Source organism: Plectropomus leopardus, chromosome 4, assembly GCF_008729295.1.
Source record: "Plectropomus leopardus isolate mb chromosome 4, YSFRI_Pleo_2.0, whole genome shotgun sequence".
Lineage (NCBI taxonomy): Eukaryota > Metazoa > Chordata > Actinopteri > Perciformes > Serranidae > Plectropomus > Plectropomus leopardus.
The window spans coordinates 445,056-466,652 of record NC_056466.1 but is presented as its reverse complement, the minus strand read 5'-3'; the positions used below and the strand labels follow the sequence as shown (position 1 = coordinate 466,652).

General features: G+C 45.6%; 1 protein-coding gene and 1 pseudogene across 1 annotated transcript in view; one reads left to right on the top strand and one right to left on the bottom strand.

The window, feature by feature from the left end:
* The window catches only part of LOC121941567 (GTP-binding protein 2-like), a 5,220-nt gene extending 2,991 nt beyond the window's left edge, over window positions 1-2,229 (top strand). Inside the window, exons 2-4 of the mRNA XM_042484393.1 lie at window positions 589-760; window positions 953-1,117; window positions 1,494-2,229. Coding sequence (XP_042340327.1) covers window positions 589-760; window positions 953-1,117; window positions 1,494-1,682 — 526 coding nt within the window. The 3' untranslated portion in view covers window positions 1,683-2,229. The remainder of the gene's footprint in view (window positions 1-588; window positions 761-952; window positions 1,118-1,493) is intronic.
* A 2,777-nt stretch (window positions 2,230-5,006) lies between these two features.
* On the bottom strand, window positions 5,007-21,597 carry LOC121942140 (annotated as a pseudogene).

Below are 21,597 nucleotides of genomic sequence, written 5' to 3'. Positions count from 1 at the left end.
ATATACACACACACACACACACACACCATTCCAAAAAAAGACTTATGTGTGTGTGTGCAGCATGTGTAACTGTGTGTGTGTGTGTGTGTGTGTGTGTGTGTGTGTTTCAGCAACGTGTGTAACTGTGTGTTTCAGTGGCGTGTGTAACTGTGTGTGTGTGTGTGTGTGTGTGTGTGTGTTTCAGCGGCGTGTGTAACTCTGTGTGTGTGTGTGTGTTTCAGTGGTGTGTGTAACTCTGTGTGTGTGTGTGTGTGTGTGTGTGTGTGTGTGTGTGTGTTTCAGTGGCGTGTGTAACTCTGTGTGTGTGTGTGTGTGTGTGTGTTTCAGTGGCGTGTGTAACTCTGTGTGTGTGTGTGTGTGTGTGTGTGTTTCAGTGGCGTGTGTAACTGTGTGTGTGTGTGTGTGTGTGTGTTTCAGTGGCGTGTGTAACTGTGTGTGTGTGTGTGTGTGTGTGTTTCAGTGGCGTGTGTAACTGTGTGTGTGTGTGTGTGTGTGTGTTTTCAGTGGCATGTGTAACTCTGTGTGTGTGTGTGTGTGTGTGTTTCAGTGGCGTGTGTAACTCTGTGTGTGTGTGTGTGTGTGTTTCAGCGGCGTGTGCAGGGAGGGCGAGCGGCTGGTCGTCGGGCCGACAGATGAGGGCCGTTTCCTGCGTCTGAAGGTCGGCAGCATCCAGAGGAACCGCTCGGCGTGCCGCGTGCTGAGGGCGGGACAAGCCGCCACGCTGGCGCTCGGCAACTTTGACCGCTCGCTGCTGCGCAAGGTCAGAGGTCACATGACGCGTACGCACGTGCTTTAGTTCACACGCCAAAAATCTGCTGACTCGATTTGATGATGGCGTTAGATGAAGAGTCGCCAGTTATTTCAGCTCATCCCGAATGACGGACCACGTTGGCGTGATGTTAGCTTGTGATGTCATGGTGTGATGTCAGTGGCGTGTGATTGGCTGTTGCAGGGTATGGTGATGGTCAGCCCAAAGATGAACCCGACCATCTGCTGCCAGTTCGAAGCCGCCATCGTCCTCCTCTTCCACGCCAAGACGTTCCGCCGCGGCTCGCAGGTCACCGTGCACGTGGGCAACGTGCGGCAGACGGCCACCGTGGAGTGTGTCCACGGGAAGGTCAGTGTCCAGAGGACAGACAGCGGGGACACTTAGGGGACACTTTAACAAAACGACGGGAGGACAGCGGCCAGTCACAGCGCGTCCAGACATGACTTTAGGATTTTAGGACATTTGTAGGAGTTTAGGACATTTTAAGGATTTCAAGACATTAAAAGGATTTTAAGACATTGAAAGGACTTCAGGACATTTCTCAGATTTTAGGACATTTCAACGTGTGTTTTTATTGTGAATTAGAAAATATTTGGGGGGCCACCCGGCATCCTGTCGGGGGCCAGATTTGGCCCGTGGGCCGTGAGTTGAGTCCCCCTGACGTAAAGCCCGTGAGCGCCGTCTCCTAATGTGACGTCATGTGTCCCGGTCTGTGTCTCTGCAGGACGAGCTGAGGACGGGCGAGCGCGCCGTGGTCCGCTTCCGCTTCATCAAACACCCGGAGTACCTGCGGCTCGGCGCCAAGCTGCTGTTCCGGGAGGGCGTGACCAAAGGCATCGGCCACGTGGCCCGCCTGCTGCCGCCCTCCCAGAACCACGACCAGAACCACGACCAGAACCTGCAGGACCATTAGAGCCCTCTGAGCGGCGTCTTCATCCGCCCGTCCTGGATCTGTCCTCCTGTCCTCGTCAGAGTCCGTCTTCATCCTCATCTTCCTCCCCGTTGGTCCGGGTCCGGAGGGAACGCCGGCTGATATCGGTGGATTTAAGTTGGGAAGTTTAATCTGACGTTTGATTTCAGAAGCTCCGTCACGAGGAAGCGGCGGGATTATTTTTGGGCTCCCTGCAGACGAGGAGACCCCTGACCTCCGCTGCGCAGCACGGACCGTCCTCCGTCTTCACTGTCAGCGGAGGATTATTTCCAGAGCGACTCGCAGCTTCTGTGCGTCAGTCTGAGGCGTCGACTCGTGTTTCGGCCCAAAAATCTTCCAAACGGGACTGTTGTTATCTCCGCGGAGCTCGGCGGGCGTCACGAGTTTTCTCAGGAGGAGGAGCCGTAGTTAACCCTTTCACAGCTGCGTGGCCCTCAGTTTCCTGGAGCCTCATTAAGGCGTCTTTCAAAAGCATTTAAACGTCTGAAACCTGGAAAACTGGTTCCATTTCCATTTGTTTTTTTCAGCACCTTCCTGGGGTCGATTTCATTTTCTGTCTGTTTTTAAATATAATTTTTGCAAATTTTCTTCGACTCTTTCAAACTGCTTTTTGCCTTCCTTCCAGGTTTTTCCTTTTTTTTTTTTTAAATTTAAGTTTTGCAAATTTCTTTTAACTTTTTCTTCTTTTTTTTAAGAAATCGCGCCATTGTGCTCGGGTTTGAAAGAGTTAAAATATCAGACGTAACTGATTACACATTCTGTAATGTTATTACTGAAAACAGCATTTTAATGATAGGTGGAAGAGATTTTAACTTCCGTGTTTCATAGAAATTCATCGGATTTTAGGAGCCTAAAGGTGCTTTTATACGGCGGTGAAGCTGCAGGTGATTATGATTTTCACGGCCGATTAATCTGACGGATATTTTCTTGATTAACTCTTTGAAAACTGGATGGACGTCACTGTTCTTGTCACTGTTGCTGCTTTCAGACGCCTTTCACGTGTTTTTAAGTGGTTAATTTTCTCCAAAAATATGGAAAAAATGCAATGAGCAACTTGGTGATAAATGTTCCAAATGAGTAAATTTGAAAGTTAGGGAAAATGTAGAGGGAAAAAACATTTTTTCATCGTTATCATGTTTACATGTTTGAAATGATTTTTAAGCACTTTTTGCAGGTCATTTCCGCGTATTATTATTTGTTTTTTTTCACTAACTCCCCTCGTGTTTTTGTAAACACAAAGTGTCCAGCTTGGCAAGAAACGTCGCACAAATTGTAAGAAATAAGTAAAAGGTGACGACGATGACATGACGATGACGATGAAAATTGAATTTTACAGGATTATTAGAAAACTATTTTAAAAAATAAAAAAAGGAAAAAATATTCATAGCGATTCTAATCATATTTAAAATGATCTTACGAAACAAAAACAAACATACTTTTTTGGATCGTTGTCTTACTTTTCTTTTTGCGTATTTTCAGCTAATTTTTGCTGATATTTGAATCACGTCTTGTCAAGGTACTCGTGGCTTTTTCTCCATGTTTTTTGATGTTTTTTGCTCAGAGGGTTAAATTCCTGTGAAAGGCGCCTGAACGCAGCAGCTCACGTTTAGTTTCGGGCGAGAGGCCGGCCTGCGCGTAAATAAACCAAACAAGGGAATAAATTCATGAAAATTGTTTCTTGTGAGCTCGATTCATTTATTTTATTTTCTCTCCCGGCACTTCTCGGCCTCCGTAGGTTTTAAAGATTTGAAGAGGAAGCGTAGAATTTGTAAAGTGTAATTTGGGGGATTTTTTCCTTTTACAGCAGGTGATTTTATTATTTTCTGGTTTTTGCACTTTATTCACTTTTTGTCATGATGCCGATTTTGTCCGGTCAGCGAGTCTCTGCGGCGCCGACAGACGCTGAAACCTGCAGACTTTTTCTTTTTTTCCAAGTTCAGATGAAAGTTGATGAAATTTTGGAGGAACGATCTGTTTCATGCAGCGGCCGGACATGTTTTCGGTCTTCACGTTGACACTGTTCATCTTTGAAGCGGAGCTGCTTTGGGACTCAAACATTCGATCATCTTCGCTCTGAAATATTTGCATCTCGGTCTCCGGTTTATTCTGACTCTTGTTGCAGCTAAATTTAACCTGCATGCTCTTCGACTGGCAGAAAATCTTCTCGTTTTAAAGTTTGAAAATAATAATATATCCGCTGTTGGTTTTATTTTTTTTTCTCGGAGGTCCTGTGCAATTGTAAAAAACCTAAATATCGAATGTACTCTCCGTGGATCCTGTGTGGTTTGAATCTGCTTACTGTTCAGACGGAGTTACTGTCGACTTTGCACTTTTTGTTCTGATTCTGCATGTGTGTCGACGGATCTGCTGAGTCAGCAGAACGACGTGGACGCCGAGCCGAGCGTCCGCGGCGAGACACAAACAGCTTCAGAGTGGATTTATCAGTTTGTTTTTCCTGACTGTCCCTCCAACTAATCAATAAACTGTCGACTGAAATACTCTCCGTTTGTTGCTGTGTTCCTCGAAGATGTCGCAGAATTAGGGCCGCAGCTCCGGCTGGGCGATGATTATCGATATAAATCACGATATACATCAAATCACTATTTCTGTCGCGCTTAAAGGTGCCCTTTCACTCCTGAGTGAGATATGCAGATATAATCGATCTACCTGTATGTAAAATATTGATATTTCTGATAAAGTTCTCAGTTTCAACACAGTAAAGGCCGATTTCAGATTCAGAAATTCAATTTTCACTTTAAGAAATATTTCTGTTCAAGAATCGACCGACACTAGTTCAGCACTTTGCTAGTCATTTTTGACCACTTGAAGCACTTTCACAGTACGAGTCACATTCACACACACACACACACACACACACACACACACACAAAGCTACCAAACAATGAGCCACCAGCTTCTCAGATCCATCAGGATCAGTTTGGGGTTCAGTATTTCACCCAAAGATACTTGGACGTGTTGACGGAGGAGCCCGGGATCGAACCGCCGACCCTCCGATCAGTGGACGACCCGCTCTGCCTCCCGAGTTTCTGACTTTAAATTTGTTAATTTAATAAAAAAAGAAAGAAAGTTCTGCAGCAGAACAGAAACGTGTAAATAAACTTTTATAACAATTAAAAAAACAAAAAAACAGAAACACTTTTCATTCGTTTTCCAAACAAGTGCTTTTCACGAACAAACAGATTCGAGTGTTTGAGGAGATGAACATCGAACTAACAGCACGGCGGCCGGGAGCTCGCCCCGCTCACCGCTCACCGACGAAGGATTGTCCTCACCGCAGCGGCCGCGGGTTCGATCCCGACCCCGGCCCTTTGCTGCATGTCTCCTCCTCTCTCTTCCGTCTTTAACTCTCTAATATCCCGTCAGATGAAGGCGAAAACCAAAAAAAAGAGAAAGAAAAAGAAAACAACAAAAAAACATCAACAGACAGCCGCCTGCTCACGCTGAACGGAGCCAAAAAACTGAATAATCATTTCAAAAACTGACCTGGTGAAACATTATCTGTCCCCAAAAAACACAAGTCACTGACTTTTTCGCAAAAGTCGCCATCGTGTTCACCGTCGCTGCGACGTTTGAACATCGTGTTCCCTCAAGTCACTGACGTGTTTTACAGAAATCACAAACTTGTTCCTTCAAGTTATTAAATTTTTCTGTTAACGGTTAAATTCCACCAAATCCATCAACGCCGCGTCACGGCGTCCGGCGCTGATCGCAGACGCTCAAACGATGCCGGTGATTCCAGCAGGCGCTTCGAAGCGTCGTGACTTCCCGCTCTGCCCCTCGGAAAATACGCGGTGAGTTTATTTCTGCTGGCGGCGGACAGCAGCCGCGTTACGCCGCACGGAGCAGATCGTACCGGGCAGGAAGTCGAGCGGCGCTGCAGTCGACGACTCGTCACCATCTTGTTCCCTCGAGTCAGCTTCTTTCTTTGCACGTCAGCGATGTATTCAGCAGGTTACTGACTTTTCCTTCAAGTCACCGAGTTGCAGAAATTATTCTGATAACACAGATCGAGATTTTCTGTGCAAAAAATAAAATAAAATCAATTAAATTTTGGGACTTTGGGACTCCGTACCAACAGCAGGCTGACGGAGCCCATATTTGGTATAAGGTCCCTAAATTTTTGTTATAATTACAATATTCACGATGTGGTGAAAATAGCGGCTGCTGTAACAAAACGCTGAAATTGTTTTTAAATATTTTAATCAAGACAGAAAAAGAAACGCTGACGGACGGGCTGACTCGTCCCGCCGTGTCTCTGTGTACTCTGTCCTGTCTCACCTGTGTCGTCTCGCTTCACTAAATAAAAATAAAGAAATAAAAAAGAAGAAGAAAATGTGAAGATGGTGGCTTCGTTGCTCAACATCTTCGATTTAATTCCAAACTTTGGGACGTCGTTTGTGCGTCGCGCTCCTTCTTTCTCTCTGCATGTTTTCTGTCTTCACGTCACGATTCAGTTAAATTGAATTAAAAATCTTTAAAAAGACGAGTCCGAGAGGAGGCGAGTCATCTGCCGATAAACGGTTCATTTTTCGGCAGCATGCAGATGAACGGTTGTTTCTTCCTCTTCTGCGGCGGCCGGTTGTGACATTCTTTGTGCTGGGATTGAAAACAGGTCCACTTTAAAAAACGTCTGTTTGTTTTTTGTTTTTTCGTACCAACGGGTCCAGACGTTTAATCTGCTGCTTCTTCTCAATTTGGCCTTTGACGGATGGCCGCGTTACGCCAGGCTCCTCTGCCGCGGCTTGATCCTCAGATACAGCTGAGAAGAAAAAACAGAGATTCTTGTTAAAATGCCGTGAAGACGCCAGCGAAACTCGTTGAGTAACAGATTCAGCTTCAAACCGGATTAAATCTGAAGAGATTTACAGCAGACTGACGCCGGCCGGGTCGGTGGTTCGATTCTCTCAACCGACAGAGCCGAACAGCAGATCTTTTGATTTATTTTTTTTAACGTTTTCTACGTAATTTACAGAAACTTTATTGACCGCAAATGTGGAAATTTGCCTTTAGTGTCACCGTAAAATACATAAAAGACACAAAATACATAAAAGACACAAAATACATAAAAGACATCCCCTAAGAACATCAAAACAAATAGAAATAAAAGACAGAAAAACATTTCAGAGAAAATTCGTGAAAAGAGGAAAATCTCGGCGGTCTGCTCACCCCCAGCAGGTTTCGGGGGATGTAGCCCTCGCGGTCGCCGCATCTCGCCCACCACCACTCCGTCTCCACCTCGTCGTCCCGTCTCAGCACCGTCATGCAGTCGCCCTCGCTGAAGCCGAGCTCGTCGTCGCTCTGAGGCTCGTAGTCCCAGAGGGCGTACACCACGCCGCGGTTCATCACGCCCATCTTCTCCTGAACACCTGCGAGGCACAAAAAAACGGTTCAGAAAGTGGAACACAAACACAACACTGAAAAAGAGAAGCGAGGGAACGACGCGGACCCATGAAACCTCTTTAAGGACCCTAAAAAACTCTCGGGGACCCCAGAAACTTCACTTCCTTCAGTGACCCCTGATAATCTTTAGTCAGAACTAACTCGAACCTCATACAAAAAAAGAAAAAGAAAGAAAATTGGGGATCTTCATCTTCCGCACTCTGTCAACAATCCTGGAGGACTGAACTGGCTCCTAAAACTCCCTCAGGACAGTGAAACACCCTCAGAGACCCCTTAAACTTTATTTGGACCCTCGTTATGTCAATGGGATTACATGGACCTCGTCAGTGGTCTCTGGAAGCCCCTAATTTCACCCCCCAAAATCAACTCAAGGCACAATGAAACCACCTTACACATCTCTCAAGTTTGCAGAACTCCCTGCAAGTTTCCAAAATACCCCTGAAACCACCTCGCAGACCTGTACAGCTCCACCATGGACTCTATTTCTGTTCCCTAATTGAACTGAAGGAACCTCCTCAAACTCCTTTAACCATTTCAACTGTCCCTAAAATCCACACAAGTCCATGCTCCTTTCAAACTCCCACAAAGCCAGATCCCACCCCCCCAAAAAAATAAGAACTACTTTACTCCTTGAACCCACTAAAAGACTCCACATCAAATTAACCACATCAAATATCCCCAGAAGCTCCTCAATTTGCCCTCAATGAAACCTCCTCACTGACCTGCAGAACTTCCTCATAGACTCTGAACCCTGAACCTTTTAAATTATCCCCCAAATTCACTCGAGTCCCTCTGGATCTTCTTGAAGACCCCCTGATTTCGAGAATACCCCCTTAAACCGCCAACAAAGGCCTACAAACATCAAACTTCTGTAAATGCCTTTGGAAACTCTTCAGTCTCAAAATCTCCCCACTGACCCCTAAAACCTACCAAAGGATCCTAAACCCCATCAGGGACCCCAAACCCTCCGTATAGACGCCTGAACTTCTGTTTGCTGGTGCTTTCTTTGAGCTCACCGTAGAGGAACTGGGAGCACTGGGCGTATCCGTCCTCCATCTCCTCACACTTGTCTGCCGCCGTCTGCATGTCGCTGTACGTGGTGGCGAACACCGCCGCCCCCGACTCCACCAGGAACTTACAGACCTGGACGTTGTTACAGGAGGCGGCGCAGTGGAGGGGGGTCCTGCCGACGAGGAGAGACGGCGGGAGAAAAGTTTCAAAGAAGACGTCTCGGGGTTGTTTGACTTACACAAATAATACATTTAAAATGAATTATGTCTTTGGATTGACAAAAGATAAAGTCTTCTGTACTGACTGAAAATGACGTTGGCGGGATCGTAGAAACTGTGATGTCATTCGGGTTCAAACTCACCAGCCGTCGCTGTCGGCGGCGTTGGCATTGACTCCAAACTGAACCAGAAACTTGACGATCTCCGTGTGTCCGGCACAGACGGCGTTGTGCAGCGCCGTGATGCCCTCATCGTTCGGCATGCTGGGGTCGTCCACCTGCAGGACAGACGCGCCAAGCCGTTCAGGCCAATATTCAGTAGCTTTTAAAAATCCTTTTTTTTTTTAAGAAAAAAATTGTGAAATATTCCAACTTTTCCCTGAAGTCGCACTAATCTCAGCTATAAGATCCGTACAGAAAATAAACATAATTATTTAAAATGTAAAATCTGAAAGAGTCCGAAAAACACACCTAAAGTTCGCTTTAAAAGCAACACAAACTTCCTCTGGAGTTAAAGGTACGTTTGAAAGTTCTCACACGTTCTGACCAAAACACTTTCAAAACTTTTTCATACAATTTCATCCCATTAACATAAATTTATTAAAAATCTAAAATCCTAGAAATGTTCAAAAAGCAGAGAAATATCCTAAAACGCAGAAGTGTCCTAATATCCTAATTCTGTCCTGAAGCCTAGAAATGTCCTAAACTTCTAAAAATGTTAAAAAATCCAAAAACATCCTAAAATTTGAGAAACGTCCTTAAATCCTAAAACTGTCCTAAATTTCGATAAATGTTCTAAAATCCTAGAAACAGGGGCCGTTGTGAGTGGCCCCTGGCCTCCGGTCATTTTGTAAACGTGGCCCTCAGGTAAGCAGGTTGGTCACAGCTTTAGCGCCTTGATAAAAACGTTAAATCAGACAGTGGCGTGACTCACGTCGTAGATGACCCTCTGGACGAGGTCGTACTCGCCCTCCAGAGACGAGTCCAGCAGCAGCGCCAGCGGGTTGAACTTGACCCTCGTGCTGCGGTCGACGCGCTCCGAGCAGGTTTTACGGAGGATGGACTTCTTACCCTGAGAGAGGACGGAAGACATTTCTCTTTAACATCGAGGTGAGGGACGCTTTAATGAATAAATAAGTCATCTGTCTGAACTGCCGTTAACGCTGACCGGGGGAACGGCGACCTGTCCTGTGACCTCCGGCGGCTGCAGGCCCAGCGGCGTCGTCTCCCTGCTCGCCCTCTGCACAGGTGGGGTATGGTGGCGGCGGGTAAGGGGGAAACTCATCGGCGAAGAAGTCCATGTGGGCAGACGGACACACCTCCTCCTCTTTGTCCTCCTGGGGGGGGGCAGGGAGCGGCAGGAGGCGGGGTCAGGGAGCGGGGAGCGGGGGGGAAGAGGGGGCGGGGTCAGGTCGTCCTCCGAGCTCTCAGCGAGCGGCTGCTTGTCGTCGATGTCGGACGTCACATCGGCGCCGCCCGCCGTGTCCTCCTGAGGCTGAACAAACGTCCCCGCGGGGCCGGTGGTCTCCATGGGGATGGTTTCCATGGCAGCAAGAGTGGTCTTCTGGTAGAGCAGTTTCTGGATGTTGGGGCCGGCGGGGCCCTCGGGCTCCGTGATAGAGCTGCGTTTCTTCAGGGGCCGGGGGGCGTGGTGCAGGCGGCGGCGCAGGGCCTCCAGGTCGGCGTCGCTCGGGTTCCTGTGGGGGTTGGACAGGAAGGGGAGGAGCTTGGTGGGGCTGAGAGGCCGCGGGGTGACGCGTTCCACCGTCTCTGCTGCGACGCCCTCGCTGTTACCCTGGCAACTGCTGTCGGCCTCGCTCCCGTCAGGCGCACACAACGGAGAGCTGGTGGCGTCTGAGGCGGCAGACTGCTGCCCCCCGCAGGCTGGGAGGACTGGTTTCCCGTACACTGAGGCGGGAGACAAACTGGAGTCAGACATCTGTTTAACCGCTGCAACGGTGAGTCTGTTCATCCATCGATCAATAATCACAAACTTCTGATCATCGATTCATCGCGGAAACATTTTCTGATTCGAGCTTCAAAATTAAAACTTTCTGCTTTTCCTAATTTTAAATTAAACTGAACGTCTCGTGTTTGAGTGAAGGTTTTCTGTTTTTGGAGCGTTTAGGTGGAAATTATGTCAGACGCTCATTTGCATATCGCTGACGTCATCGTTTATTTGTTTAGCTCGGTTTCCTTCAGCTTTAGGCAGAACTCATCCCGTGTTTTTTAAAACCATTCAGCATTTTTTTCACCACCGGATGGGTGTAAAATAAAAAAAAAAAACACAGAACAGGTGACGGGCATTAAAAACACAAAAAGAACAAACAACAAAAACAACAAAAAAAAAGACCTTTTAAAAAAACAGGAAATGAGTGTAAAAAGAAAAAGAAAAGAAAATCCTTACGATGACCAAAACCTCAATAATTTCTTTGGAATTAAAAGTAAAACAATAAATAAAAATAAAATAAATAAATAAAGAATAAATAAAATTTAAAAAAAAACACAGGATGTGCATAAAAAAAGAAAAAACAAACAGAGAAAAACATTTTTCAAATTATAACATTTGCAAAAAGAAGGAAAAGTAGATCAATATGAACAGTATTATGAGCAGTATGGTCAGTAGTATTGACAGTAAGATCAGCAGTATTCAGTAGTATTTTCAGTAGTACTGTCACGGTGGCGGTGTGGGTGTGTGGTGCGTCACCTCGGGGCTGGCTGCGGGGCAGCGTGCCCTGGCCTCCCGGCTGGTAGCCCTTCCCCTGCCGGGTGTACATGGAGTAGATGGACGAAGCCGCCAGCGTCTGCGGCTTCTGCAGCACGGGGGGCGGGGCCTCGGAGGGGTCGGGCGTGTACGGCCGCACGGCGGCGGCCGGCGGGCTCTCCTGCTTGTTGGGCAGAGGGAGGGTGTGGCTGTGGCTGGAGAGGACTCCCGGGCCCTGAGGTGGCCCCCGACCGGCCGCACCTTCCCGGGAAGGTCCCCGTGCTGTAGGGGGGGCTTGGAGAAGGTCGGCGGGCCGGACGAGGAGAGCGGTTTGGGCTTACTGGGAACCGGAGGGGGCGGCGCCATCTTGGACAGACCTTTAGCAGAAGCCTGAAGGTGAAAGACGGAGTTAGCACGAAAATATGAAGCGTGAAAATGATAAATAAATAATAATGATGGAAAATAAAAAACAGACAGGTCTACTGTTACAGGAAAGGACCAAGAAAATAAAATGTTACAGACACGATGAACTGATGTCGAGGCTGGAAAAGTATTTAGATCATGTACTTCAGTAAAAGTAGAAATACTGCAGTTTAACATATCACATTAAAAGTCCTCAATTTAAAATGTTACTAAGGTGAAAGTTAGGGCTTCACGGTATGAGGAAAATATGCAAAAATATAACTGTTGAATATTGTGATAAATAAAAATATTAAAGTGCACTCAGTTTTCTGCCAAAAAAAAAATGCTTCATGAATTAAAAACATTAAAGGAAATTTTTTCCACTTTCTTTACCTGAACAATGTGCACTGAAAACAAAAGCAACTAATAATTAAAAAAAAAAAAGTGCAGTTTAACACTAATTCTCTCTTTAGCTCAAATCCACTGCTGTCTTTTACGATGTGTTTACTGCGCATGTTGAGGATAAAAAAACAACAGTACACACGTATTATAGCTAAATGTAATCTGAGTATAAAAGTATTAAATATGCAGAATGGATCCTCATTTATTTCTTGATTAATCGCTGGATTTCAACAGTTAAGCGCTCATCATCAGTCAGTATCTAACAACACGATTTTAATCCAAATAAGTGAACGTGAAGTTTTGTGACGGAGACAAAGGTGAGTCTCTGATACCTGACTGTCTCTCAGCAGCGTCTCTGTGATGTGATTGGTCCGTGAGGGGACAGGAGGCGGGACCTCGCAGAGGCCCTTCTGATCTGCGGCAGTTTTACCACCTATAAGAGGAGGAGGAGGCATCATCATCATCTTCATCACCATCATCATCATCATCATCATCATGACATCATCATCATTGTCATCATCATCTTCATCATCTTCATCACCATCATCCATCATCATCATCATCGACATCATCATCATCGTCATCATCGTCACCATCATCATCATCGTCATCATCGTCATCGTCATCATCGTCATCTTCATCACCATCGTCGTCATCATCATCATCATCATCATCATCATCGTCATCAGCACTGATATCTTTTACTGAGCGGCGTTTCTGAGTTTAAACAGCTGCCCAAGAACGCCGCTCAGCCTCGATTCCCATTTCTTCTTCATCAGATTCTCACATCATATTTTATATAAAGAGACGACGGCGGTGTTTCTGAGTTTAAACGGTGCCCAAGAACGCCGCTCAGCGGTTCCTCAGCGGATTCTCACAGTATTTTTATAAAAGACGGTTACTCAGCGGTGACTCAGCGGTTACTCAGTGGTGACTCAGCGGTTACTCAGTGGTGACTCAGCGGTTACTCAGCGGTGACACAGCGGTTACTCAGTGGTGACTCAGCGGTTACTCAGCGGTGACTCAGCGGTGACTCAGCGGTAACTCAGCGGTGACTCAGCGGTGACTCAGTGGCGACTCAGCGGTGACTCCCTCTGTGACGAATGTTTGATCGATGACGGTTTAATGTTCGTTAAACTTTCCTCAAACTGAGAAAAAAAGAATGTGGATTCTGGGACAGTGATACTAAACTGGTGGCCCCCCAACCACCCGTGTGGGAATGTGTGTGTGAATATGTGCGTGTAAATTTGTGTGTGTGTGTGAATGTGTGTGTGTGAATGTGTGTGAATGTGAATATGTGTGAATGAGTGTGAATGTGTGTGAGTGTGAATGTGTGTGTGAATGTGTGTGAGAATGTGTGTGTGAATGTGTGTGTGAATGTGTGTGTGAATGTGAATGTGTGTGAGAATGTGAATGGGTGTGAATGTGCGTGTGTGTGTGAATGTGAGTGTGAATGTGCGTGTGAATGTGTGTGTGAATGTGAATGTGTGTGAAAGTGTGTGTGAATGTGATTGTGAGTGAATGTGTGTGTGAGTGTGAATGTGTGTGTGAATGTGTGTGTGAATGTGCGTGTGAATGTGAGTGAATGTAAATGTGTGTGAATGTGCGTGTGAATGTGAATGTGTGTGTGAATGTGAATGTGTGTGAAAGTGTGTGTGAATGTGTGTGAATGTGTGTGTGAATGTGTGTGTGTGAATGTGCGTGTGAATGTGAGTGAATGTGAATGTGTGTGAATGTGCGTGTGAATGTGAATGAGTGTGTGAATGAGTGTGTGAATGTGTGTGTGAATGTGAATGTGAATGTGTGTGTGAATGTGCGTGTGAATGTGAATGAGTGTGTGAATGTGTGTGTGAATGTGTGAATGTGACACGTCCTGTGAAAGCGCTTTGAGAGGTTGAAAAGATGAGAAAAGCTCCGTACACGTACAGTCCATTCACCATTTACCAAGTATCTTAAAATAAAATGCTCCAGTGAAGTATAAGTACACTGAACTTGTCTTGGCAGTACTGCAGTAAAGCGGCGCGGACTGACCTGAGGTATGGCAGCCGAGGCTGGACATGCGAGGCAGCGTGGAGGCGTGGCTGTGGCCTCCGCTGGACTCCGATAGGGAGCCGCTCCAGTCGCTCAGTTTGGTTACTTTCGATGTGACGAAACCTAAAAAGAGCAGAGGAGCTTTTATCAAACCTGCAGGAGAACTTCAGTCTGAGCGAAGCGTTAAAGACAATAAATAAACTTCAATAGACTTCAGCTCCGGCACCTGAGGCGGGTTTGGCCGGGCGGGGAGGCGGCTTCAGGGATGAGTCGGGCATGGGCAGCGTGGAGGTGCCGTCCGGGTACGCCGGCTTCACCAGAGCCTCCTGGCGTGCCGGCACCGGAGGCCCCTGAGGGCTCAGTGTGGAGGACTGGATGTACGGCCCCACTGCCGCCACTCTGGAGCCCACTCCGTGCTGAGGGGCCGCGCCGTCCGCCATCACCTGGAGGGAAAACGCGGTGAATTCTGGTCAGCTGGTTTACTTTATTCTGGTCGTTTTTTCATCTTACAAAACTAAAACAGACACAAGAAAAAAATTTTGAAAATGTTTCAACTCAGCTTGAAACAGTGTTTTCACAGCGCTGTGTTAGTACTTTTTTTTTTTAGTACTTGTACTTCAGTAAATGTCTGAGTACTGCAGTTTTATTTAGGATTTACAGAATCGTAAAGGTGTAGCAGAAATCAACATGAAAATGATTTTTTCGTCTATCGACACTCATCAGTTCTTTTTCATTGCAGATCGGTGATTTTTTTTATTCAAAAATTTGAGGGGGGGGCTATTTTCAAAAAAATTTTAGTCGTTTTCCAACTTACAAAACTCAAAAAAACACAAGAAAAAAAATGTAACTGAAAATTTTCAACGTAGGAATTTTGCTTGAAACGGAGAGTTTTCAAAGTCTCGACATGAAAACGTTATTTCGGTTGCTGCGTGCTCACCGGCAGGTTCTCCTTCTGCTGCAGGGCGGCCTTCTTCTTCCAGAGCCGCTGACGCAGCTCGGCCAGCCGCCGGTCCATCGCCGCCACCTCCAGGTTCCTCTTGTTCAGGCTGTCTCTCTGCTGCTGCAGCCGGCCGCTCTGATCCTGGTTCAGCTTGTTCCTCAGCTGGGAGGTCAGGGAGGGAGCTCCGTTAGAAACTAACCTCGCAAAGTCTCATGTCATTATCTAAACTTCCTGCTAAATGTCAATTTTTATATGACTTTATGCATTTCGTACAACAGTGATGCTAAACTCACGGGCCGCGCCTGGTGGCCCCCAAACATTTTCAGAATCACATTAAAAATAAAGATTTTTTTTCACCCTTTAGTCTCCGTAAGCTTCCAGAGTGCAAAAAACAGCATCAAAATAGAGCTTGTTGATCAAAACAGCCTAGAAATGTCCCAAAATAATTACAAAGTCCTAAAATCGTGGAAACGACCTAAAATCGTAAAATGACCTGAAATCCTACAAATATCCCAAAAAATGAGAAAGTTCCTAAAATTCTAGGAACATTTTAAAATCCAAAAATGACAGAGAAGCGTCCTAAAATCGCAGAAACGTCCTAAAGACAGAGAGATGTCCTAAAATCGCAGAAACGTCCTAAAGACAGAGAGGCGTCCTAAAATCGCAGAAACGTCCTAAAGACACAGAGATGTCCTAAAATCGCAGAAACGTCTTAAAGACAGAGATTTCCTAAAATCGCAGAAACGTCCTAAAGACAGAGAGATGTCCTACATTCGCAGAAACGTCCTAAAGACAGAGAGATGTCCTAAAATCGCAGAAACGTCCTAAAGACATAGAGATGTCCTAAAATCGCAGAAACATCCTAAAATCCCAGAAACGTCCTAAAATCACAGAAACGTCCTAAAGACATAGAGATGTCCTAAAATCGCAGAAATGTCCTACAATCTGAAGAAAAAATCGCAGAAACGTCCTAAAATCGCAGAAACGTCCTAAAATCGCAGAACGTCCTAAAATCTGAAGAAAAAAATCGCAGAAACATGTAGTTTCCCTCCACTGATGATCTGAGAGCACCTGGACAGGATCGTCCCTCACCTGCAGCTCCTTATAGAGGCGCTCCAGCTCGGCTGTGGAGGAGGTGCTGTGGTGATGAGGAGGAGGAAGAGGAGGCTCCAGTCTGCTGCTCCTCAGCACCTCCAGCTGGTCGCTGAGCTCCTCCACCCTCGACACGGCGACCAGCAGCTCCCTCTGCTTCTGCTGGAAGAGACCGGTCATCTGCTCGATCTCGTCCACTTCAGAAACACACACACACACACACACACACACACACACACACACACGTGAGGATGAGGACTTTTTCATAACTTTGAGGCAAATGTTGAGACCGTACTTCTCTGAAGTGATCATCCTTCAAAAAAATATTTGGCGATTTTTTTTTCCATTTTAAAAATGTTAAGTAATTTTTTTTTTCTTTTAACATTTTTGTGTTTTTTTATTTTTTTTTTGGGGGGGGGGGCATTTAAAAAAATGCATTTTTTTTCTTCAAAAGGTTTTGGTAATTTTGTGTAATTTTTTTTTTATTTTCATTCATTTTCATTTTTTGTGTTTTTTTCTCTTTCTTTGCTGCAGCCATGATTTTAACCAACAAAACTGTAACTTTACACAGAGAAATCCTGCTGAACGTTGCTGCAGCGTCTGCGCGATCACCCAGACCTCACACTGACCTAGTTTGCTGTTGCTGAGGCGTTTCTGCTCCACCTGGCCCCTGAGGGCCCGGACCCGTCGCAGTTTGGCCTCCTGGTTGTGCGCGTTTTCTCTGAGCTGCTGCAGTCGCTCCTGCTCGGACATCTCCTGCTGCTGCTGCCGCTGATCCTGCAGTTTCAGGTACCGCAGACGCTGCTCCTGAAAACACACGCAGTCAGTCAGCACTCGATTTGGGTCTACTGTAGCAGCAGCAGTGTAGCAGTGTAGCCGGAGCAGTGTAGCAGTGTAGCAGGAGCAGTGCAGCAGTGTAGCACGAGCAGTGTAGCAGTGTAGCAGGAGCAGTATAGCAGTGTAGCAATGTAGCAGTAGCAGTGTTGCAGCAGTGTTGATACAGCAGTGTAGCACTAGCAGTGTAGCAGGAGCAGTATAGCAGGAGCAGTGTAGCAGCAGCAGTGTAGATGCAGCAGTGTAGCAGTGTAGCAGCAGCAGTGTAGCAGTAGCAGTAGCAGTGTAGCAGTAGCAGTGTAGCAGCAGCAGTGTAGATGCAGCAGTGTAGATGCAGCAGTGTAGCAGCGTAGCAGCAGCAGTGTAGCAGTGTAGCAGTAGCAGTAGCAGTAGCAGTGTAGCAGCAGCAGTGTAACAGTAGCAGTGTAGCAGTGTAGCAGTAGCAGTGTAGCAGTGTAGCAGTGTAGCAATGTAGCAGTAGTAGTGTTGCAGCAGTGTAGATGCAGCAGTGTAGATGCAGGAGTGTAGATGCAGCAGTGTAGATGCAGCAGTGTAGATGCAGGAGTGTAGATGCAGCAGTGTAGATGCAGCAGTGTAGTAGTAGCAGTGTAGCAGTGTAGCAGCAGCAGTGTAGTAGTAGCAGTGTAGCAGTGTAGCAGCAGCAGTGTAGCTGAAGCAGTGTAGCAGTGTAGCAGTGTAGCAGCAGCAGTGGTGTGTTGGGGGTTTGGTACCTTGGAGGCCAGCAGCTGCTGTTGGGCATTAATCTGCTGCTGCTGTCGGGCTGCCAGGTCCTGCAGGTCGCTCAATGTCAGATCCATACGAGGAGCTGAGACCTGCAACACACACACACACACACACACACACAGAGTTCACTTTGAAACGAACATGAACAAACTCTCGGAGATGCAAACGGTCAAAGACGAAACTTTCTATAAATCCAAACGGAGGCTGGAGTGAGCCGTTTGTGTGAGGGCCGCCTGCTGAGAGTCAGAGATTCAAATCATCGGTCAGAGATCGCTCAGTCTGCCTCCAGCTGAGCAGGAGTTTCTTTTCGTCTTTGCCCCGCTTAGTTGTCAGTGTACTTCAGCGGACGTCTCGGTCACCAGATTTAGCAGCAGAGCGACGCTCTTCACTTTCATGCTACTCTTTGTCACAACTGCGGTTAAACCGGCCTTCAGGTACAGGCTGTCCATCCAACAACAGCTCAAACGCTAACTGACCAACAGTCTCTGCATGCTAAGCTAGGCTAACCACGTCGCTGTGCTGGACGAGCAGAAACTGATCCGAGTCTCACCCCGTTCTCCAGACTTCTCTCCACCGACGCTTTCACCTGGTTCCTCTTCATCATCTGATCTGCAGCTCTGGATCCACCTGGACAAAAAAAAGGAAGAAAGTTAGTGTTGATGATAATTTTACATTTTCAGCTGCCAGCTGTATATATAACTGATAATATGATGGCCAAAATAATCATGATAATATAATATACTATATCATATTATCATAATCATGAAATATTTATCTGTCACTGTTATTTAACACAATTCTCTGTGTTTAGGAAAACTATCGTTGTTGCAATTTCATATTACTGAACAAATCTTTGCACCAAAATAAAACTTGAAATGAATGAATTCATCTTAAATTAATACTTTGTAGTATAGTATATATGAATGAATATTTGATATTTATGATTAGGACTGTTTTTTAAATATTATTTTCTCTCATCAAATCATCAAAGCTTGATGATTTTGAAAAGCGGTACGAGTGCGTAACATTAAAGTGGAGCAAACTGTTTATCGGCTGCAGGGTTGAGAGGCGGACTAACACGTCGTTGGTTTGGCGTTGGTTTGAGTGTCGGAGGTCAGGCCTTCAGGTAAAACACAACCGGGCGGAGCAAACAGTTCATCGGCTCGCAGAAACTGCAGAGAGGATTTCCTTCGTTTTTCCAGCTGCTGCAATAAGCCGATTATAGTTAGTAATTTATTGTCATAAAACTGAAGCTCCTCCGTTAGACGATGCTGAAGCTTCACGTGCACAGACAGCCGGATCACAGTCAGCACTCTGACGCACGAACGTTTACATGCATGTAACATGTATAATATAACATATATGTATAATACGTTTCCATCAGTGTATTTTGTTTTACTGTTGTGCTTTTTGCGTCGTTATTTTCCATCTTCACTGTTCTTTTTGCTCTGTTTCTATTTTTTTCTCAATTCCTATTTCTAGTTTTGCATTTAGTTTTTTACTGTTTCAGTTTTTTATTTTCCTTTGTAATAATGCAACTTTCTCCACTGTGGGGCGAATAAAGGATTATCTTCTCTTATACATGAATAAATAATTCAGAGTTGTACTTGAAGTTCGGCTGAGATCGAACTGAGCAGCGAGTCGCAGGTCAGCGTCAGGACGTCTCGCTGCGACTCGGCTCACAGAGTCGGCAGACCTCATGTTTGACCTCGACCAATCACAGCTGGTCGTTTATCACGCAGGTCGTGACTTACAGAGGCGTTCGAGAGGAGCTGCCAGGTCTCTGCTGCACCTGAACATCTGCCGTCTTTAAACTGCAGCGAAGATAAAATAAAATAAAATTCAAAGAGCACACAGATTTGTGCGTGATGATGAGCGAACTGGGCTCTGAATACGGAGGTGTTGTGGGGTCATGTGACCTGCGTGTGAACGCTTTGGCGACCTTTCCCAGTGCATGAAAAGTCGATTTCCTCCGTCGTGTAAACGCCTCAGTCGGACTTTAAATGGCGCTCTGCACGTGCACTTTTTTAATGCCACGTGGAATTGTGTTTAAGATCCATTTTTTAAAAACTAAAATTGAACAACAATTTTATTTTGTCCAAATATTTTTTGTAGCATCAAACGTGACTTTTGAAAAGTTAGATGACTGATGTTAAAACTATCCGTTTATAGAGAAGCACGCGGTAAACAGTGAACATGAGATCTATATACATTTAGTTTACTGACAGATGTGGAAATATTTGAATATCTGATATTTCTGGCCGGTTTTGTGTTTCTCACTTCGTACGTGAGATTCACTTGTTGGATTCCCACCACGGCAAATTTAATTTATTAAATTACTCACAAAAAAAGGTGTTGACAATAATTTTGTGATTTAACAAAGCAACATCAGTAAAAAAAAAAAAATCATAAAATCTCAGCATTTAAAGCCTTTAAAAATGTGTTTAAGTCAGTTTAATACCAGTTAAGGCCTTATCTTTAGATGAATAAATTCAATGCTTTTTAAGGATCCGCGGGAACCCTGCGCACACTGGGACAGGGACAGGAGTCACTTCTTCTTTTTGCACAGTAAACAAAAACAAAACAGCAGAAAAACGAAATCGTAGCCGACTGAGATACAGAAAACCTGGAGAGACTAATGAGACCGTCTCACCTCAAAACTGATGAAAAAGAAACAAATACTCAGTCCTACAATATCGAAAACGAAGAACACGTAGACAAAATATCAGGAAAGGAGAACAGCTGCATGAAATTAAACTTTTAAACAAAAATTTAAATTAAAGATTGTAAAAGTCCTGATCGAGCCGTAACCGGAGCGCCACTGAACTGAGACAGGAGACAGACTGAGGGACAGACTGAGGACAGACTGAGGGACAGACTGAGGGACGGACTGAGGACAGACCGAGGGACAGACTGAGGACAGACTGAGGGACGGACTGAGGACAGACTGAGGGATGGACTGAGGACAGACTGAGGGACAGACTGAGGGACGGACTGAGGGAACCGCCGTGTGTCACCTCACGGACAAACACGCCGTCAGCAGCTGCTTTTTTCTCACATTATCGCCTCATGATCCTGAGGGACGGACTGAGGGACAGACTGAGGGACGGCTTGAGGACAGACTGAGGGACAGACTGAGGACAGACACACACACACACACGTGATGTCCCGCGCTGAGCGTCCGTCACCTCTCACACGCCTGACTGTCGTCCCGCGCTGGCGCTCTCTGGTGACGCAGGAGGTAACGGACCTCCCCCCTCTGCTGCCCCCAACGCTGCAGCACCTCCAACATCCGCTCGCCCTCTGCGACCACGTGCTCTGAAGAAAACACCAGCGCTTTATTTTAGGAAAATCTGATATGAAACGTTTCAGACGTTTTTGGACACTTCAAACGTAATCTGCCTTTTTTTTTAACTTTTGATTTATAATTTTATAAAGATGCCACACACACACACACACACACACACACACACACAGGAGTCCTTTCCTGAACATTTTAACATACTGAGCACACAGTCGGTGGCATTAACTCTTTCCCTCCCACCTCTTTGAATTAAATTACACGGAGAAAATTTTTTCATAACCTTAAAAACAAAGCAAACATCCAAGAAAATCTGATAACTGTCCATGAAGAAGAAAACCAGAAATGAGCAAGAAATTAGTAAAAAAAAAAAAAAAAATACAAGAAAATTACCTGAAAATTAGCAACACAAAAAACAAGAAAACAAACATCAGCAAAAAAGGCAAAAGGAAAAAAAATAAAAGAGTTATAAGAGGAAATGACCTTGAAAAAAATACTTAAAAATATGTAATTTTGTAAAATAATTTAAAGCATATAATTAGGATCATTATAGATATATAGTTCATTTTCCCTAACTTTTTAATAAATCATTTTCTTGCTTTTTGCCCTTTTCCCACATTTTTGAAAGAAATCAAGCCAACGTGTTCAAGGTTCAAAGGTTAAAACGCGTCTGAAAGCGATGTGGACCCAGGTTTCAAAGGGTTAAACTCACCTGAGCCTCTCCACATCTCGGCCAGGTAGCAGTCGGCCTCTCCGGGCTCCTTGCAGAGCTCCACCACGTCCGGCACAGCGTCTCCG